Source organism: Aedes aegypti, chromosome 3 (assembly GCF_002204515.2).
Source record: "Aedes aegypti strain LVP_AGWG chromosome 3, AaegL5.0 Primary Assembly, whole genome shotgun sequence".
Taxonomy (NCBI): Eukaryota; Metazoa; Arthropoda; class Insecta; order Diptera; family Culicidae; genus Aedes; species Aedes aegypti.
The window spans coordinates 341,387,188-341,406,978 of NC_035109.1; the positions used below are offsets into that span (position 1 = coordinate 341,387,188).

Consider the following 19,791-nt stretch of genomic DNA (forward strand, 5'->3'; position numbering starts at 1 on the left):
CAGCTGGTTTGATTCAATTACCTCAACGAGCCGCCGGTTGACAATCCGTTCTACCGTCTTCCCAGCACAGCTCATCAATGTGATGGGACGTTGATTGCCGAGAATCTTGGGGTCTTTACCAGGTTTGGGTAACGGGATAACTGTACCTTCCTTCCACTCATGTGGAATTTTTCCCGACTTCCAAACCTCATTGATAAGCTTCAAGAAACCGACTTTGGCCATATATGGGAGGTGTTTCAACATTGGGTATCCGAGAGAATCAGGCCCAACGGATTGCCCTTTACCCTGGTCTATTGCCCACAACAGCTCTTCCATGGAGATATCCCTATTGAACAGACCTTCAATTTTGGGAGTATCTGCCATGGGCTCGGCCGCAATCATCTCTTCAGGTCCGTATATCTGCTCAAGATAATCAGCCATTGTGTTTGCAATTTCTTTGGGGTCCTCCAAAAACACGTCATTCAGCCGAAGGGTTGGTGCCGTTACTTGATTCTTCCCGCTCAACGCTTTCACGTTACGCCAGATGAGGCTCACTGGAGTGTCTGGATTGAACGAATTAGTAAACTCGTCCCAGGATGCTTTTTTCGCTTTATTGATGACTCGTCTGCAGTTGTTTCTCGCTAGCTTGAACTCTTTAACAGCTTCGGCCTTTTCCGGGTGATGGTCGGGTATCTTTTTTACCTTACGTAGCTTTTTCCTCCGGTACTTTACGTTGTTTTCCACTTCCGGGTTCCACCAGTGAACCGATTTTCTCCCAACATTCGAGCTGGTTCGAGGAATGAATTTCTCCGCACTTGACTTCACGAGCTTGGTGAACTCAGCGATGCTGGAAAACTGGTCACTTTTCTTCTCGATGGAGTTCTCAAAACCCTTCCAATCCGCCTTGTTGTACATCCATTGCCGCCTTTTAGTCTGCTTAGCAACTTCAGCTCCAGTAACGGATATTATGATCGGGAAATGATCACTACCTCGGTTATCTTCATCCACTGTCCAGCTCAGTTTATACCCAATCTCCGTTGATACAATGGTGAGGTCGATTGCAGATAACTTTCCGCTGACAGGATCTAATCGGGTACCTTGTCCGGAATTCAAAATCACTAGGTCGTGATCAACCACGAACTCTAGGATTGCTTTTCCCTTATTGTCTGATTTATTGGAGCCCCAAGCCTCATGGTGGGCATTAAGGTCTCCCATCACCACTAGCGGATACTTGCTTGCCAGCACAATCGACGCTAAGATGTCTTCCACCATTTGGACAGTCATTTTATCTGGAGGGATGTATAGAGAAACCAGAGTGGCTTCTATTGGATAAAGGATCGTTGCTGCTACTGCTGGTATGGAAGAGTCTAATACCACGGGAGACGGATCGAAAGACTTACGCACTGCAAGAGCGACGCCCCGCACCGTGCTGTTTTCCGGATCCACACGATTAAACCATACGTATTCTTCCCGGAGGAAGCGCCCAAGAAACGAGTTGTCACTGTTTTTAGTCTCCTGCAGAGCGATAGCTACAGGAGGATTTTCACGCACTAATAACAAAAGTTCATCCTGACGGCCTTTAAGGCCGTTAATGTTCCACTGCACTGCAAACACTTTTGGGGGGCTACAACTATGCTGTTCACTACTTCGACTGTTACATGCGGCTTGATTGCGGTTTCGTTGGGCCATACCTGGATCTTTGAGGAAGAGGTGAACTCACCTCGCCACCAATAGCTCCCGTCGATTCGTAGTTGCTACCCGACATTACTTCCGAATCGTTCCCGTTCGTATTCCGCTTGTAGGGAGGGGAGATTTCTCCGGATCCTCCTTGCTGCTTCCTTTTCGCCAACTTGTCCTTCTTGTCGATTTCTTCTGCCTCCATTTCCGAATCGGTTACCTTCATGACTTGGATCGTTCGTTCCTTCTTGCTCCGCTTATGCTTCTTCGTCGAAAGCTCCTCGACGATTTTTCGGAGCTTCGCCAATTCCTGGTCGACTCCTTTCATCCGCTCCACTTCAGCCCGCAAAACTTGAATTTCCCGATCCTTTTCGTCCTGCTGCAATCGATTCTGAGCACCGGAAACCCCAGCATACGATTTTTCGCCATGGACCCGGTCGTACTCCTTTTTCGCGTCAATGAACGACACGCCGGTGTTGACCTTGATCCGGATGATTTCCTCCTCCTTCTGGAACACCTTACATTTCTTGCTGTTCGACTGATGCCCTTCGCCACAATGCAAACACTGCGGAGGCGATGCACAGCCGGCCTCGAGATCGATTGGGTGACTTTTCGAACAATTTCGACACCGTTCCTGCCCCTGGCAACGCAATTTTGTGTGACCGTACGCGAAACACTTGTAACAAACCATTGGGGAGGGATAATACACACGGGTGGGAACTCGAAGCGAACCGAACCAAATATGCTTCGGGATAACAGTTCCACTGATGGTCAAAATAAGGGTAGGGGTATTTACTCTTACCTTTCCATCCTGTCGTGTGATTCGGTGGACATTCGTCACGCCCTGGCTGCTCAACTCCGTTTCAAGCAATTCCTTGCTCATGTTGATCGCTTCCGGGCAGCTGACAACGCATTTGACGAAATTCATCGTCGGATGCAATTGAATCGCCACCTTGGTGCCATCAATCAGCTCCGTCATCTGCAGCAACTTTTGCACTTTCGCTTCACTTCGCACTTTCAAAACGTACCGCGAACCTCTGTTTTCGGTGTACGTCTCGTCCAATTTTCCACCGGCGGCATGTTCCAGCGACCGCCCGATAACGAACGGATTGTCCGGGAACTTTCCTCCGTCTTTCGCCACCATCGACATCACCACTAATTGTCCGTGATTACTGTTCGGATCCAACCATTCCGGTAATCTTCTCCCGTTACCGGAATTCCCCCCGGGGGGAGCGGCATTTACAGCCGCCATGGCCAACAGGCCGAGCTCCCACAATCACAACTCCAGACAATCAATTGTCTTCACTCACGCACTAGAGGAATTCTTCTTCTCCTTCCACGCACCGCAAAATCCTATTCGTTTAGGCACTACCAAACGTCGGCGAAATCAATTCGAACGACCACCACAACTTTTCACGGTTTTTGTTGTTTTCTTTTCCCACCCCGCAACGCCCTGCTGCACTGCAGCTCGCCGACGGAATCACTCCGGCTCGCTTCTTCTCTTCCTTTTGCTGTCACACAACGCAAATGCCAACGCTCACTGTGATCGCAACACGATCGCGGTTGAACACTCTTTCACACACTGACGGGTGGCACCGTCGAAAATAGGTCTCTCTCCTTTTCGCTTTTCCTTTTAGCTTCCGATTCGCACGTCTTATTCACTCGAAAACTATCACGCAACTGATGATGAATGATGGCTGCGCCAAACACTAGCGGCCACTTTTATGGCTATGAAATGGCTGCGCCAAACACTAGCGGCCACTTTTATACCCACTCGAGGGTTGAGTTCTTCTTTCCTCTCTTGCTTTTTCTATTCTTCCGTGGCTTCCGATTGGTTGCCTGCATCGATATGAGCATATAAAAGAGGACTGCCTGGTTTTTTGACCCTCATTCTGTCGCTGCGTTTCAACTGATCCGTTTGGATTGAAAGCAAATTAATCATCATCTAACACAATGGCCCGTACCAAGCAGACTGCTCGTAAGTCTACTGGAGGAAAAGCTCCTCGCAAGCAGCTGGCTACCAAAGCCGCTCGCAAGAGCGCCCCAGCCACCGGAGGTGTCAAGAAGCCTCACCGTTATCGGCCAGGAACCGTTGCTCTGCGTGAAATCCGTCGCTACCAAAAGTCGACTGAGCTGCTGATCCGCAAGCTGCCATTCCAGCGTCTGGTTCGTGAGATCGCCCAGGACTTCAAGACCGATCTGCGCTTCCAGAGCTCGGCTGTCATGGCCCTGCAGGAAGCGAGCGAGGCCTATCTGGTCGGTCTTTTCGAAGATACCAACCTTTGCGCCATCCACGCCAAGCGTGTCACCATTATGCCCAAGGACATCCAGCTGGCTCGCCGTATCCGTGGAGAACGCGCTTAAATTCGGTCTGCATTATAGTTGCCATTCTCAACAAAACGGCCCTTTTCAGGGCCACTAGAGCATTCCCTAAAAGAGTTGTGTGAGCAATTTTCCCTTCAGTGTACCTAAAACTGTTTGTTCCCCTGGGGGAACGATTACTTCCTAAAGCCCCTTGACCTTCCTCCTACCACCGAACGATCATACTCTCAACACTGATGAGGGAGGTACGTCAACCAACCGACAACTCGAGTTGTCCCTTCATGCTTCGCTTTGCACACACTTTTGAATGTGCATCTCCAGCGCGGACTTCATTCTCTGGTACCGGCCGTATGTTTCCCCTTCTTCTTATGCTCTTTTCCGGATGCAGAAGCTTTCCCAGCTCGCCTCCCCTTGTTGCTACAAACTAGACAACTCGAACATCCAACATTGAAAGTTTGACCGTATGATTGAAACGTAATCTTTGGCTTGTTTACTTTGAAACACACCCCTATGATAGTTATAATTGATAATTGTGGGGTTTGGAAATTGATTGATTCCTTTAATATTAGGAGCTCCTGATATAGCCTTTCCTCGAATAAATAATATAAGTTTTTTAAATACTACCTGCTTCATCAACTCTTCTATTGTCAAGCAGTAGATAGTAGAAAATGGGGCAGGAACTGGATGAACAGTTTACCCTCCTCTCTCTTCAGGAACAGCTCACGCAGGGCTGGCTGTTTCAATGTTTTATGTTTCTGTTTCGGCAAATTGAACTCCAAAAATCGAAAGTTCGAGGTATCCCGAACAGAACATTTAAGAAGCCCAAACGTTTCCCCCCGCGGAATCTAGGAATTGATTCAGAAATGGTCATAATATGGCCGATATCTCTTCATCGATCCTCTCTGTGGCTAAATTAGATAAATCTGCAATATTTCAACAACAACTCTCTAGCGGTGGACTGGATATTGTCGTCCTGAAAAGGACGGTTTTTGGTTTGATGCACGCAGTGTAACTTATGCCTTCTTTTCGGTTTTCTTCGGCAGCAAGACAGCCTGAATGTTGGGCAGAACACCACCTTGGGCGATGGTAACACCGGACAGCAGCTTGTTCAATTCTTCGTCGTTGCGGATGGCCAACTGCAGATGACGGGGAATGATTCTGGTCTTCTTGTTGTCACGGGCAGCGTTTCCTGCCAATTCGAGCACTTCAGCGGCCAGATATTCTATAACGGCAGCCAAGTAGACTGGAGCGCCGGCACCGACACGCTCGGCATAGTTGCCCTTCCGGAGCAGACGGTGAATACGACCGACTGGGAACTGCAATCCAGCGCGGTTGGAACGGGACTTTGCCTTTCCCTTAACTTTGCCTCCTTTGCCGCGGCCAGACATTTTGTGGTTGAGTTTGAGTGGACTTGAGAAACAAACGTTCACGAAGCGTACGTAAGCGGTACTGATGGTGATTTCACCGGATGAGGGTATCTTTTATACATGCGTAGCCCTGCGCTGCACTCATACTAGGATGGTGCGAACGAAATGGATGAAGTAGCAAACGAAGCGAAGGGGCGGAACAGCGCTCACCATTCTACGGGTATAAAAGAGAACCGACTGGTTCGGTCGGGCATGAATACTTCACCCATGACGCCCCCGAGGAGAAACCCTTCAAAGCAGTCATTCGTGGTCTACCGATCACGGAGAAAAGCCTCATCGAAGCGGAATTGATCCAGCACTACAAGCTGCAGCCTGTGGCAATCCACGTCATCGCCCGGAAGTTCAGCGAAGGCGACAATCGAGATTGCCTCTACCTCGTCCACTTCCGAAAGGGATCCACCACGCTGAACGCGCTGAAGGCGGTGCGTACGCTGAACGACATGATCGTGACCTGGGAAGCCTACCGTGGTTCACACCGTGATGTAACGCAATGCATGCGGTGCCTGAACTTCGGCCACGGAACTCGAAATTGCAACCTCAAGCCCCGCTGCAACATTTGTGCTCATCCGCACATCACAGCGGATTGCCCCCACGAGGATGTAGCAGCCTACAAGTGTGTCAACTGTGGAAGTGGACACAAAGCCTCCGACAAGATTTGCCCCAAGCGCGAGGCATACAAGCAGATTCGGAAGAATGCAGCGACCAGAAACCTCCCCGGAAGAAGAGCTCCCGAGAATCAACAGCTGTTCCGCCAGGATGAATTCCCGGCCCTCCAACAAAACAGCAATCAGCGCCAACAACCCAACGTCACCCCGTCTTGGCCTAGACAGCCGAGAACGACCACCGCAACACCGAGTTCATCTCAACATCCGGTTCCCCAGGTGAGTGCTAACGCTGCTTCCTTCCCTGATGATGAATGTGAATCTGTCCCGCAAAGTAATTCGCTCTATGCCCCAGAAGAATTGGTTAGGATCTTCCTGGACATGTCGGACAAACTGAAACGTTGTCGTTCCCGGCATGAACAAGTAGAAACGTTGGGAGTGTTCTTGATCCAGTATGGTCGATAGCTCTATCCAGATTGTAACTTGGAACGCTAGGTCACTCCGACCTAAAATGATAGAATTTGGACAATTTCTAGTTGATAGGAATATTCAAGTGGCCTTGATCACGGAAACTCACCTAAATCCTAACATTAAGCTGAGTATTCCAAACTACAAAATTATCCGTCATGATCGTCAGGATACCAAAGGTGGTGGTGTCGCCATAGTAATAGCTAATCACTTGAAGTTTAAGGCATTACCCCATTTCAACACCAAAGTTATCGAAGCCATTGGCATAGAAATAGAATCCAGTGTTGGCAAAGTTAGACTCATCAGCGCATACTTTGGGCAACAAACAAAAATTACTGATGGCAGCAGGCTGTCATTCAGTCAGGATCTCAGGAAGCTAGCACACACAAATTGCAAGTTCATCATTGGGACCGACTTGAACGCCCGGCATCCTAGCTGGGGTAATATTGGGTCCAATGCCAACGGCAAAATCCTTTTTGAGGATCTTCAGGCTGGTATATACTCCATCCATCACCCAGTCTCTCCAACGTACGTAACTGTTAAAGGTTCACCATCAACACTTGACTTTTTCCTGTCAAACTTGTCGAACGGGATTAGTGAACCCGAAACCATCCAGGAGTTAGACTCAGATCACTTTCCGGTAGTGGTAAGAGTAGGAATCACCAGTGAATCAAGACCTTTGACATCCAAGAAGAACTTTCATCGTGTTAATTGGGACAGGCTTCGAAGTTCAGTTGACAATCAACTCAATGCGGAACAAGCTATTGATACCAGGGATCAGATTGATGATGTGCTAGCAAACCTCATCCAGGTGATCCAAACGGCAGTTGATAACAATGTTAGGACCACAACGGTTCGTTCAGAAGTGATAGCATTAGACAATTTCACTAGAATCCTGATAGGTAAAAGAAATGCCCTTCTTAGACAATATCAAAGAACTGGTCATAGAAGACTGAAATCTATTGTGAATCGTCTCAGAAAAATAATAAGCAAAAGGTTGGAAGAAATCAAAAACCAGAAATTCCAAGAAAAATTAGCCAAACTCGACAACAATTCAAGACCCTTTTGGAAAATTGCAAAAATACTCAAGAATAGACCACAAACTGTTCCCCATCTTAAGGTAAACAATCAAATACTTATAACCCCAGTTGAAAAAGCCAATGCAATAGCCCTAAATATTGTTAAATCTCACGAAATAGGACTCACCATGAATAGCCAGATGGAAGATACAGTTAAACAAACAATAGAAACTTTAAACAACACCAATAGTTATTTACCTGAACAAAGCAAAATTAATGTAGAAGAAATCCATTCAATTCTGAAACGACAGAAAAACATGAAAGCACCAGGCGATGATGGCATTCTAAATATGGTACTAAAAAATCTAGGTGACAATAGTTTGAACCTCCTCTGCAATATTTTCAACAAATGTCTAAATATAAGTTACTTCCCAAACAGTTGGAAAAAATCAAAGGTGATTCCCATTTTAAAACCAGGTAAAGATCCCACGAATGAAAAAAGCTACAGGCCTATCAGTTTACTATCATCAATAAGTAAAATTTTTGAAAAACTAATTCTGCACCGGTTAAATGAACATATCCAAAGAAATAACATTCTCATGGACGAGCAATTTGGCTTTCGCAAAGGCCATTCAACAACACAACAACTAGCCAGGGTAGTAAACAGGATCAAAAGAAACAAAGAAATCGGATATTCAACAGCAATGGCTCTTTTAGACATCGAAAAAGCCTTCGATAATGTATGGCATGAGGGATTAGTTCACAAACTAGTTCGATACAATTTCCCAACCTACTTGGTTAAAATATTACACGATTATCTAATCAATAGACAATTCAGAGTGTACCTTCAAGGACACTACTCCGAACAGCACACAATACAAGCAGGAGTCCCCCAGGGGAGTATTCTAGGCCCAGTCCTCTATTCAATATTTACATCGGACATTCCACCACTTATAGATGGAGTATTATCTTTGTTTGCAGATGATTCTGCCATCCAAGTCAGAGGCAGAATCACTCGACACATTACAACCAAATTACAAAACTGTCTAGAAACATTTATAAACTATATGAAATTATGGAAAATCAAAATCAATGCCATAAAAACACAAATAATACTGTTTCCTCTAAATCAGTCACCCAAACACAAACCAAACACAAAAATTGTTATAGATGGAAATGAAATAGAATGGTCTCCTCATGTAAAATATCTTGGCTTAACAACAGATGCAAAACTTTTGTTCAACAAACATGTAGAAAACACTAAAACTAAATGCCTCATACTACTGAATAGACTTTACCCATTAATTAACAAAAATTCAAAACTAAACATAAAAAACAAATTAGCAATATATAAGCAAATAGTACTACCTGTATTGGACTATGCAGCTCCAATATGGGACATTTGTGCCAAAAGCCACAAAAAGAAACTTCAAATCATACAAAACCGATTCTTAAAAATAATCTTTGGCTTAGAGAGAAATACAAGAACTACTTTAGTCCATGATATGGCACAACTAGAACTACTGGAAGCGAGATTCCAAAAACTAAAAGAAAAGTTTGTAAACAAAACTAGATTATCAGAATATGAAACAATACGAAACATTTATAATTAGTAGTTAGTAAGTAGAGTTAAGTTAGGTTAAGATCAAACAAAAACAGAAACAAAGTTTCAAATGTATACCACATACTATATGTAAAAACATCCAACAAGAAAATGAAGACTAAAGTTGATATGCCTAATTGGTAATTCTCTTAAATTGTAATAACAAATCGATGTATTTAAAAGCTGAAATAAAAAATGATTTAATACAAATCGGTCGGGCATCAGTTTCAGTTTTCGTTTGGAATCTAAAACAACGTTAGCAGCACGATGGCACCGAAAACCAGCGGAAAGGCCGCGAAGAAATCCGGCAAGGCCCAGAAGAACATTGTCAAGGGCGATAAGAAGAAGAAGAAGCAGCGCAGGAAGGAAAGCTACGCCATCTACATCTACAAGGTGTTGAAGCAAGTTCACCCCGACACTGGCGTTTCGTCGAAAGCCATGAGCATCATGAACAGCTTCGTCAACGACATCTTTGAGCGTATTGCCGCCGAAGCCTCCCGCCTGGCCCACTACAACAAGCGTTCGACGATCACATCCCGCGAAATCCAAACCGCCGTCCGGCTTCTGCTCCCGGGAGAGTTGGCCAAGCACGCCGTTTCGGAAGGCACCAAGGCCGTCACCAAGTACACCAGCTCCAAGTAAATGACGACCGACACTGCGTTCAATCACACCAAACCAAAAGGCCCTTTTCAGGGCCACTATTTCAATCCCGAAAAAGAGTTGATTTTGAAAATCTGACACTAGACTGTTTTATCACACTATTGAACCGACTGAGGTAGTGTCACGGCGGTGACTTCATACGTGACAACACCCCCCTCTCTTATCAGTTTGAATTTATTCAATTCATTTTATTTATTCGATGTTATCAGTTTCAGTATTGATTAATTATAACGATTACAGTTGCAGAGATTTGGATCCCCATTCAGCTGCGTAATAAATAATAGGAACTTAATTGTTAAGCAGTATAGGGAAAAATCTGTTCACAAAAAAACCCTAGATCTAAGTTTTTCCATCCGTTTGAATTTAAAACAAGAAGATCCACTTCGTACGTTCAACATTTCTGCTGATTGCAAAAAAAATGTTGTACCTTAACCACACTTCATTCACTAGCAGAACGTTTAAAGTTCAATATTTATGCTGATTGCCATGTTGCACCTTAACAACTTCATTTTTGCTATCGGTTGTGCTGCATGTTAGTAGTTTAGACAATTTTGACATCATAGGACTAGCTAGCTAGGCAGGCATGATGACAAGTTTCGTGGTTCGTTCGTTCTTCTTCTCAACGTATTGGAAAGAAGCTCATTATGTTTTCTAGCGTCCCATTACAAACGATCTCGTAAGAGCATCCCAGCAGTTCAGGCTATCATAATAACGTTTATCGAACAACAGTTGATGCAAATGGTATCGATCGGATAATCTCGATAATGCCATCAATCAGTTCCCATTGATGGGGCCCATTCACATAGTTCATGGGTGGGTGGTGTGTCTTCGAGATGTAACGGGTCAAACGAAATTGGGAAAACATTCTTATACACAATGGGTGGTGGGGGCGCGTTGCAAATGGTCATTGTTGGCGTTATGAAGTTTGCGAATGATGGTGACATGACACGTTGTGTGGTTGCCATTCGGCTTCCTGGCTCGGGTGTTGCTCAGTACTAGCACGGACAGACACGTTGAACAGCCCCTGAGGGCACTGTACACAAAAATATATCTCGATCGGGGGGAGTGTAGGGTGCAGTTTCTACACCGGGAACACGTGCCGTGGGGCATGTTAGGGACTTCCGAGAACAATTTGTCGCGAATTCAGCGCGACATGTCCGGTACTACTGCCGCCAGAAGAGATTGTATGGAATGTTCATTCGATGCAACTGCAGCTAGCAAAACCGATGCCTATTCGGGCAGATTTCGCACTAGCTCATTTGCAGATTCCACCGCAGGGAGGGTGCTTGCTTTGCTTACTTGCTTCTTGAAGTAAAACATTCTCAGATAAGCTAGATCCATAGTAGCACGTGCACTGTCCTTTTCCAATGCAGTTGCCGCCGATGGCTGAGGCAATGCCAGCAATTTGCACACATTCGACCAACCAACAGTGCACAGGTGGAAGGTGATTAGTGTTTGGTGACATTGTTTTCCGGACAAAATGGCACAAACTTGTGTGACTGACGTCATAGTCGAGCCCAAGTTTTCGGTATGTTTGATGAAAAACATCAAATTAACATTGTTCAAAGTTTACTAAAACCAAACGCGTAACATCGCTCGTCGGCACTGGGAATGACTTTGTTTGAGGCTCATTAGGGGCCATTAGACACCGGCATACTGGCTATACCCGCATGTCACCGCAAAGAGCAACCATTCATGTTGCCAAATTCACCACCGCCGTGCAGGGTGGTATTGTTTCAATAGTTACTATTGATTGTTTTATCGAGCAAAGCCACACCATATGGCGCACGGGTGCTGTAAAGACATGTCTCAGCGGTGCTTCTCGCGAAACCGGCCCGATGTGGCGATGACGGGCTGCTAGCGAGACTCATGCACTCACCAAACGGACATACTAGACAGGCAAATACTTAGTGCGATTACCGGAAAAATGCGTTTTAAAAAGGTGTTACCAAAAATATGTACAATATTTCGCGAACAGTCATCCAGTGGACGACCATGTCTGCATCCCTAACACAGACGACGAAATCGAACACCGCACTGTTGCCAGAATTTCCGTCATTCATTCGTTTACTATCGCCATCGTGTGAGTGTTACTCTAGCTACCTATCGAGATGTCTGAAGTTGCCACTGAAGCCGCTGCCGCAGCCCCGGCTGCCTCGCCAGCCAAGACCAAGAAGCCAAGGGCCCCCAAGGGACAGGGCAAGCCGAAGAAGCCGTCGACCCACCCCCCAGTCAACGACATGGTTGTTGCTGCCATCAAAACCTTGAAGGAACGCAACGGATCGTCCCTGCAGGCCATCAAGAAGTACATCGCCGCCAACTACAAATGCGATGTCGCCAAGCTTGCCCCATTCCTCAAGAAGGCCTTGAAGAATGGCGTCGAGAAGGGCAAGTTCGTCCAAACCAAGGGCACCGGCGCTTCCGGTTCGTTCAAGCTGAAGGCTGAAGCTAAGAAGGCCGCCAGTGAGAAGAAACCGAAGAAGGCCGGCGAGAAGAAGGCCAAGAAGGCTACCGGAGAGAAGAAGAAGGCCACCAAGAAACCAGCTGGGGAGAAGAAGGCCAAGAAGCCAGCCGGCGAGAAGAAAGCCAAGAAGCCGGCTGCAGCCAAGAAAGCCAAAGCTGCTGGTGCCAAGGCTGCCAAAAAGGCCGGTGGTGTGAAGAAGGCTGCTGCTCCGAAGCAGAAGGCCACCAAACCTTCCAAGACCGCCGCCAAGAAGCCCAAGACCCCAAAACCGAAGAAGGCTGCCCCAGCCAAGAAAGCTGCCGCGAAGAAGACCGCTGCCAAGAAGTAAATTTGGGACAGCAACCGTACTGTTGTAAAACAGTATCTAACATCCAATCAGTCCTTTTCAGGACTACCATCCAAGTTTAGAACAAAGAGTTGCACAGTCAATGATATTCCATTTCCATTTATTTCCAGAGGGAAATAAATCCCCCCGAAAAGTTACGTGCACTTTGCCACTGAATGGCGAATTCTTCCCGAACCCTTTCGCAAATCAATAAAATTGGCCAATCATGCACCCCTTTCTCTGCCAGCAACTGTAAAGCCCGGACAGGTAGGCGAGCACTGGCTGGCACTCACTGTAGCGGTGCATCCGTACCCAAAGCAAACCTCCACTAGAGGAACAGCTTTTGATACACTCGAATGATTCAAGGATTTGAAGAAGTCTATCGACTTAAAGGCTCCCCCAGATCTAAGCGACTTTTTACGGCGACAGCGACAAAAAAACGTCGCGATTTCGCAGCGATTCGCGTCGTGTCAGTCAAGATGGTTCCATAGAAGAGTGCTTGCAGCGACACAACAACGAAATCGTGTCGCTGTCGCCGTAAAAAGTCGCGTAGTTTTGGGGGAGCCTTATTTAAATCGGGTTGAGATTCGTAGCGTTGCCTTGTGAAACCAAAACATGTTTTCGCGGCAACCTGGAATCGAACCAAGGACCTTGCGATCGATAGGCCCGTGCGTTTTTAATACACTCAGGCAAATGGACTATCGAAATACATTGGATGCACTTATGAAAATTCGCCACAATAAATCGGGTTGAAATTCATAGCTTTGCCTTATGAAACCAAACATTGGCAACAAAAAATGTTTCTCGCAGCAACCTGGAATCGAACCAAGGACCTTGCGATCGTTAGGTCTGTGCGTACACCACGCGCCTACCGACGCCTGGATGTGAGTTGATGCTAAAACGAAACATAAAGCGTTCGTGTGTCAAAATGCAAAATGTATGCATTTCGATAGTCTAGTTCACAGGTCCGTACGTACCGGACCTACTGGGCAGGCTGAGTATCGACATCCCAAGTAGAGCGGTCAAGTACAGTTTGCTGCTAATAACCAAAGTAATCTTGACAGCTGATCCAGTATGAGCGAACTGCCACTATTTTCCTTGCGGAATAATCAAATTACTCTTGTGGATGTTGCAAATTAAGTTAATTGGCAGTAAAATACTAAGCCCAGGGATTCACAGGTCCGTACGTACCGGACCTACTGGGCAGGCTGAGTATCGACATCCCAAGTAGAGCGGTCAAGTACAGTTTGCTGCTAATAACCAAAGTAATCTTGACAGCTGATCCAGTATGAGCGAACTGCCACTATTTTCCTTGCGGAATAATCAAATTACTCTTGTGGATGTTGCAAATTAAGTTAATTGGCAGTAAAATACTAAGCCCAGGGATTGGCTTCTGAAAATCTCAATCTTTCGGGGCCAATGGGTCGACCTTGCTCAGTATGTTTGATTTTCGTAATCCAATGCTGTTCCACTATTCCAAAGATGAGAGCAAATCAATACAGTGTAACTGATTTTAAGCGTGATTGGCGAATCGAACGCCTCACATCCCCATCGCAGTTTGGGTACGGGAGAAAGAGAGTGAGCACCGCCGCCATTTGCTTGCGTGCACCGAGAAAAATTTGCGGCTCGAAAATTTGGCCCTGAGCTCCTGACACTCAAATTGAAACCGGTAAATTACTTCCGCCGCTGTTACTACACGTCGAGCATTTCCGTTGGAGTGAACGCGTCTTCATTATCAAAATTTTTTGTGCTCATTCTTTTGATTTATTTCGCACATGGGATTTTGCGAATGCCTCTTCTTCTTCTCATTTTTCTTGGCCGGCTTCTCACTTTATTTTTTTATGTGACCATTTTGCTCACATGGCTTGTTGGGAAGTTGAACCCAGACACCTTCAGCATGGGTTTGCTTTGTAGCCACCGACTTTACCACTACACTAAGGAAGGCCTTGACTGCTATTTATCAACATTATGCTCTTCAAGTGCGTCTTACTGCCGAGTTTCAGATAATTTGGCCGATGCCAAACTCCAGATGCCAAAATAAATCAGTGTTTCATTAAATTGATGTTTCTCTAAAGTAATTAAATCTAGGGTGAATTAAAAAAATAAAACAAACCCACACATGTAGCAGCATCTACCTTACCTATTCAATTTGTAATCGATTAGTTAACTAATGAGAGATTAGAAACTCTTAAAATGCTGTTCCCAAGGAAATCTGGATTTATTGTGGTATGAATATTCAACAACTTAGGATTTTTTTTTGTATCCAATATGTTTGAGTGCAAAAACTTTCGGCAAGATTATTTTAGGCTAGTAAACTTTTCTTTCAAACTCTTGAGTCAAAAAGTTAGAGCCAAGCTCAAAAAATCAAACAAACATTGTTTGGTACTACATTGCTAATTATTGAGAAAAGTGAAACCTTTTTAAGAAGTTAGTACCGTAAAATGGGGTGTTAAGGACTCGTGGGGTTTTAAGGGATTGAACTTCTCCATCAAGTTTGAAAAGTCACAAAAACGTCGGAAGTCGATATATCAGTCATCTGAAATGCTTGCTTTGTTCGGAGGATTGTGAGCTGCATTATGTGATCGGGGATATCTATTAATATTAGGTATTGTGGAGTCTAGATATTGAAAACGATTCAAACCATTTTTGAAAGAATTTTATTGGCAAAAAAGATTTAACTACAAAACAATGAAACAATATTAACAAAACTATGTGAGTAACCCAGAACATAAGTATATTTAATTGAGATCACAACGCAGACAAAAGCTTTTGAAAATGTTATCTAGATTTCGCCTTTTAATATTTCTTATGGAAAAAGTTTCTTTTTGAAAGTTAGCGGGGTGTTAGGGGATTATCTTTTCTACTACTTTTTCCAAGTTACAAAACTCGTTCGATTTATGCCGATATATGTTCCATTATACTTTAGGCTTGTTCCGTGAAGTAACACTGCATTGTAAAGGTTAAGGGGACTATTTTGTTTGTTACTGAATATTACTAAAATGTCTAGCCCTGAAAATATGGTTTTTTTTTTTTTTTTTTTTTTTTTTTTTTTTTTTTTTTTTTTTTTTTTTTTTTTTCTCAGAGGCACCCGAGTTGCGCGAAGAGTGAAACCAAATCTACCTATCGAACTGTCAAACTGTCTACCTATCGAGCAGACCAGCAAAACAAATAGGGGCTATTTTCGAAGACGAAGGAGAACAATCATTCAAAGAAGCAAATGCAAATATATAGGTTATGATCCTGTTGCATTCAAGTATCAAAACCAATTCAAGACAATTTCAATATCGAGTTAGGGAGAGTTAACTGTACCGTCAAGCTACCATTCACCGTGCATTTAAGAAAAATTTGCACTTCAAAAAAATATAAAACTATTCCAAATAATTTGAAGCGTACTAGAATACCACTACGTAGCGGGCAATTATATAATAATTCAGGGAAAAATCTAAAACTAGTGATGCATAACAAAAAATTAGTCAAAAATTATGTTTGAAAATGTCATGTTAAGGTCGCCTCGTACCGTTCTATGTGTCACCATTTACCGTGCGTATAGTTTTCGTCATGATTTGATTTTGTATCTTGAAGAAACGTTGTTAATGGAGCAACTATGTTGCTAGTAGTGTGCGCATTCATTTTTAAGAGTATTCAAATCTTCATTTACAATAAAAACTATACAAAGTTTAAAAATTGGCTAAATTATTATTTTTTTATTAAAATCGTTATAGGAGGTTTGACTGTATTGTCCAAACCATTCCATATTCACTTAAATTCTAAATATGAAGTAGTTTAATGACGACATAACAATAAATCTAATATTATCGCATAATTTCATGCCTTTTACACTATACACGGTAATAGGATCCATATATATTGAAAAGGATCCATTCACCGTGCATTTGGGTTTCGACTGAAACACAATAAAAATTCTAATTTGCATTAAATCTCATTGCTCATACGATGAAATACATCTTACTAATAATATCCACAGTGAAAACTTGTTGAAATTTTGAAAAATTTCATACTCTATCGTTAAAATAAAAAATGTGATTTTTTGGCGTTTCTACTAAGATTGTTGCAATATCTCGTTATCAAACAGAATTCACATGATTTTGTCTACATAAACTAGGTTTTTCAAAATTATTTGTGGCAAAAACTAGTTCGTTTCATCAGTTTTATCTTATTTTGCTGACCAAAGAATGATTTGTGAAAATTGTATGAATATTCTGTAGGAATTTGTATATGTGCACGGTGAATGGAGGCCGCACGGTGACTGGTGACTTAACGGTATATAGGTTATGATCCTGTTGCATTTAAGTCTCAAAAACAATTCAAGACAATTTTACGAAGTATTGACAGTTTCCAGATTAATAACTATGAAAGATTTAGCAGTTAAAAGAAAACGGTTTGCGTTTGCAGGAGTTCCAAGTTCGATAATATTGATGTATTATCTGATTGAGGTTGAGCATAACTTATGAAAATGAATGAAAGCATCAAAGTTATTGATCAAAAAGATTATGTTTTGTTGTTGGCAAAATATGGTTTCATTTGCGAAAGTCAAATTCCTTTACAACCCTGTTTTGCAGTTACGTCAAAAATCACACATTTTCATGATTATCTCAGAAATCTGCCATAGGATCCTCATAATTGTGTTTGGCACGCGACGAGAGAATCCAGTACTGACCCGATTTTGTCAGCCAATTTCAGATTTGTCAAAAAATTGGTATCGTCATGTTTTACCACGTACCCTCTTTAAAAGTCCATGTAACCATGTCGAAATTTGAAAAACGGGAACAAAATAAAATGACCCGATTTGGTCAGCCTAAAATTCATCGAGGGGCTGACAAAATCGGGTCCTTACTGTAGTAGGGCTGTCCTTTGTTTAATTATTGACATACTAGAAGTTGCTTGAAAACACCCCATTTTACGGTAGACATTTCATCATCCACTTTCAATACATTTCAATGAAACTGATTTGTTCAAAGTCATAAATGCTTGTTGTGGTTTGTAGATTCGAAGCTTGGAAATGTTCGTTCAAAACGATTTTCCCGGTGACCTTCTCAAATTCCCGGTTTTTCCCGTCGGTGGATTCAAATTCCCGTCTCTCACCCGGTTCGGTGATTCGTTTTCCCTTCGTTTCGTTTCGGGTGCGCGAACACAATTCCAGTGCTTGTAAATATTGATTGCAACCGCATCCAGTGAGCGGGACATTTCTCATAAGGTACAGTGTGGAACATGATGAAATATTTGTTCGTCCATCGCATTGTGGAACCGAGCGAGGCAAACTAAGAAGTTCCTAACGCAATCCTAATGGAATTTGATGAGTGGTAATAGGTAATAGGGAGTGGTACGACGAGCGTTCCGTACCTGACACTGAAGTCCGGAGTTGAGATGCATGCACGTGAGATTGGTATGGAAAGATGCACGCACTGGATTTCACCGGCGTGGCATCATAGCGGTTGTTGTTTTCGAACCGACCGAAGTACAACAAGTAAGTAACAACAGTAGTGCCACCCCGGGAAATGACAGTGCTGACTAGACTAGACTATGTATGTATATATATATATTGGCATTTTATGGTGTCTTCCAATCGGAGACGAGAATTTTCTCCCCAAGCCACGCCACCGCCGGACTGCAAAAGCGTGTAGTGCTTGTCCCATTAGATTACCCTTGCTTTTAGTGTGTGAACATTTGTCGTATCAACTCCTTGATGAGTGTGTTTGGTGGCCCTGAAAAGGGCCGTTTGAAGAGCGAAACTTTGGAATGCGATTTAACCTCCGAAACCGTACAGGGTGCGTCCCTGACGCTTCAGAGCGTAGACAACATCCATAGCGGTAACGGTTTTACGCTTGGCGTGTTCAGTGTAGGTAACGGCATCACGGATGACGTTTTCCAGGAACACCTTCAACACACCACGAGTTTCCTCGTAGATAAGTCCGGAGATACGCTTGACTCCTCCACGACGAGCCAGACGACGGATTGCGGGCTTGGTGATACCCTGGATGTTATCACGCAAAACCTTGCGATGACGCTTGGCGCCTCCTTTTCCGAGTCCTTTGCCTCCCTTGCCACGGCCGGTCATTTTGGATGAATTTGGTTCTGTGTTCGACGACGGTAGTACTGGAACTGATGGCTGCGCCAATTTTTTCATTAAATTCATGTTTATTTGCAATTTTTGGTTTACAAGGTAATTGGTTTACATGTCAAGAGGTTGACCGATAGGTCCTTCAGCTTTGGTCTTAAAGTTGGATTTTGATAGATGTTTTTGTTATTTTTGCGGTTTTACCCTAGTTGTTATATTGGCCGTATGGGCTCTGGTGGTTTTTAAAAGAAAATTTGTTATCCTAGCTACTATTTACAAGACTACAATAAAATAAAATTTGATAACCTAGGGGGGAACGAGGTCCCGGATGACCTGCTGGTCCGATTGGTGGCAACGAGCCCTAAATCTACCGATCGAGTCACCAAAGCGCTCCTCTAATGTTTTGATCTCGGCCAGACGGTGAACCTCGGTTGTCCTCGTTCTCGGAGGGCTGTTGAGGATCATCCGGAGGAACTTATTCTGGGTCCTCTGGAGCCTCAGATGGTGGGTTTTTGCGCAACTCTCCCAGATTGGAACGCCATATTCAATTACTGGAAGAATGACCTGTTTGTAAACAGCAAGCTTATTCTTCAGAGACAGAGTTGACTTCCGGTTGATCAGGGGGTACAATGCTTTGAGCAAGATGTTGCTTTTGGTGACCGTTTTGTCAACCTGCTGTCTGAAGAGAAGCTTGCTGTCTAACGTTAGCCCAAGGTAGTCGGCTGCATCAGACCATTCCACCGTTGATCCACCGAGGGTGATTTTACAATCCTCAGCCGGAACAAGTCTGGGGGATTTGGAATAGGGGAAGAGGTCTTCGCTGCGTTGATACAGATCTTCCAGCTGTTCAAATAATCTGACAAGACGTTCAGGCCTCTCTGGAGTCGAGATGTTAGTGCTCTCGTGAATCTGCCGCTGTAGACGACTGATGTGTCGTCAGCGAACAGTGACAGTGAGCCGCCTTCAGGGAGCTGAGGCATGTCCGAGGTGAACAGGTTGTATAGTAGGGGACCTAAAATACTGCCCTGTGGAACACCTGCGGGGATGTTGTGGGGGTCTGAGTTGACTCCATTGAGGGAAACCCTGAACGTCCTGTTAAACAGATAGTTTTTGATGATTTTCACCAAATAGGTGGGAAGATTGTATCGGTGCAGCTTGTACACCAGGCC

General features: G+C 44.1%; 4 protein-coding genes across 4 annotated transcripts; 2 read left to right on the top strand and 2 right to left on the bottom strand.

Moving 5' to 3' along the window:
• Positions 1-4,943: 4,943 nt before the first annotated feature.
• On the bottom strand, positions 4,944-5,456 carry LOC110679791 (histone H2A-like). Its single transcript, XM_021855521.1, has one exon. It carries the CDS (start codon positions 5,364-5,366, stop codon positions 4,992-4,994), a length of 375 nt encoding a protein of 124 aa, XP_021711213.1. The 5' UTR covers positions 5,367-5,456; the 3' UTR covers positions 4,944-4,991.
• Positions 5,457-9,303: 3,847 nt separating this feature from the next.
• On the top strand, positions 9,304-9,791 carry LOC5579087 (histone H2B). The gene has a single exon (XM_001657231.2). It carries the CDS (start codon positions 9,365-9,367, stop codon positions 9,737-9,739), a length of 375 nt encoding a protein of 124 aa, XP_001657281.1. The 5' UTR covers positions 9,304-9,364; the 3' UTR covers positions 9,740-9,791.
• A 1,348-nt stretch (positions 9,792-11,139) lies between these two features.
• LOC110679731 (histone H1-like) lies at positions 11,140-12,610 on the top strand. Its single transcript, XM_021855459.1, has one exon. It carries the CDS (start codon positions 11,869-11,871, stop codon positions 12,547-12,549), a length of 681 nt encoding a protein of 226 aa, XP_021711151.1. The 5' UTR covers positions 11,140-11,868; the 3' UTR covers positions 12,550-12,610.
• Positions 12,611-18,263: 5,653 nt separating this feature from the next.
• Positions 18,264-18,673, bottom strand: LOC110679797 (histone H4). The gene has a single exon (XM_021855527.1). It carries the CDS (start codon positions 18,620-18,622, stop codon positions 18,311-18,313), a length of 312 nt encoding a protein of 103 aa, XP_021711219.1. The 5' UTR covers positions 18,623-18,673; the 3' UTR covers positions 18,264-18,310.
• Positions 18,674-19,791: the final 1,118 nt, after the last annotated feature.

Coding starts and splice junctions, on each gene's coding strand:
- LOC110679797 (XM_021855527.1), bottom strand. CDS start 18,622: ATGACCGGCCGTGGCAAGGGAGGCAAAGGACTCGGAAAAGGAGGCGCC.
- LOC110679731 (XM_021855459.1), top strand. CDS start 11,869: ATGTCTGAAGTTGCCACTGAAGCCGCTGCCGCAGCCCCGGCTGCCTCG.
- LOC5579087 (XM_001657231.2), top strand. CDS start 9,365: ATGGCACCGAAAACCAGCGGAAAGGCCGCGAAGAAATCCGGCAAGGCC.
- LOC110679791 (XM_021855521.1), bottom strand. CDS start 5,366: ATGTCTGGCCGCGGCAAAGGAGGCAAAGTTAAGGGAAAGGCAAAGTCC.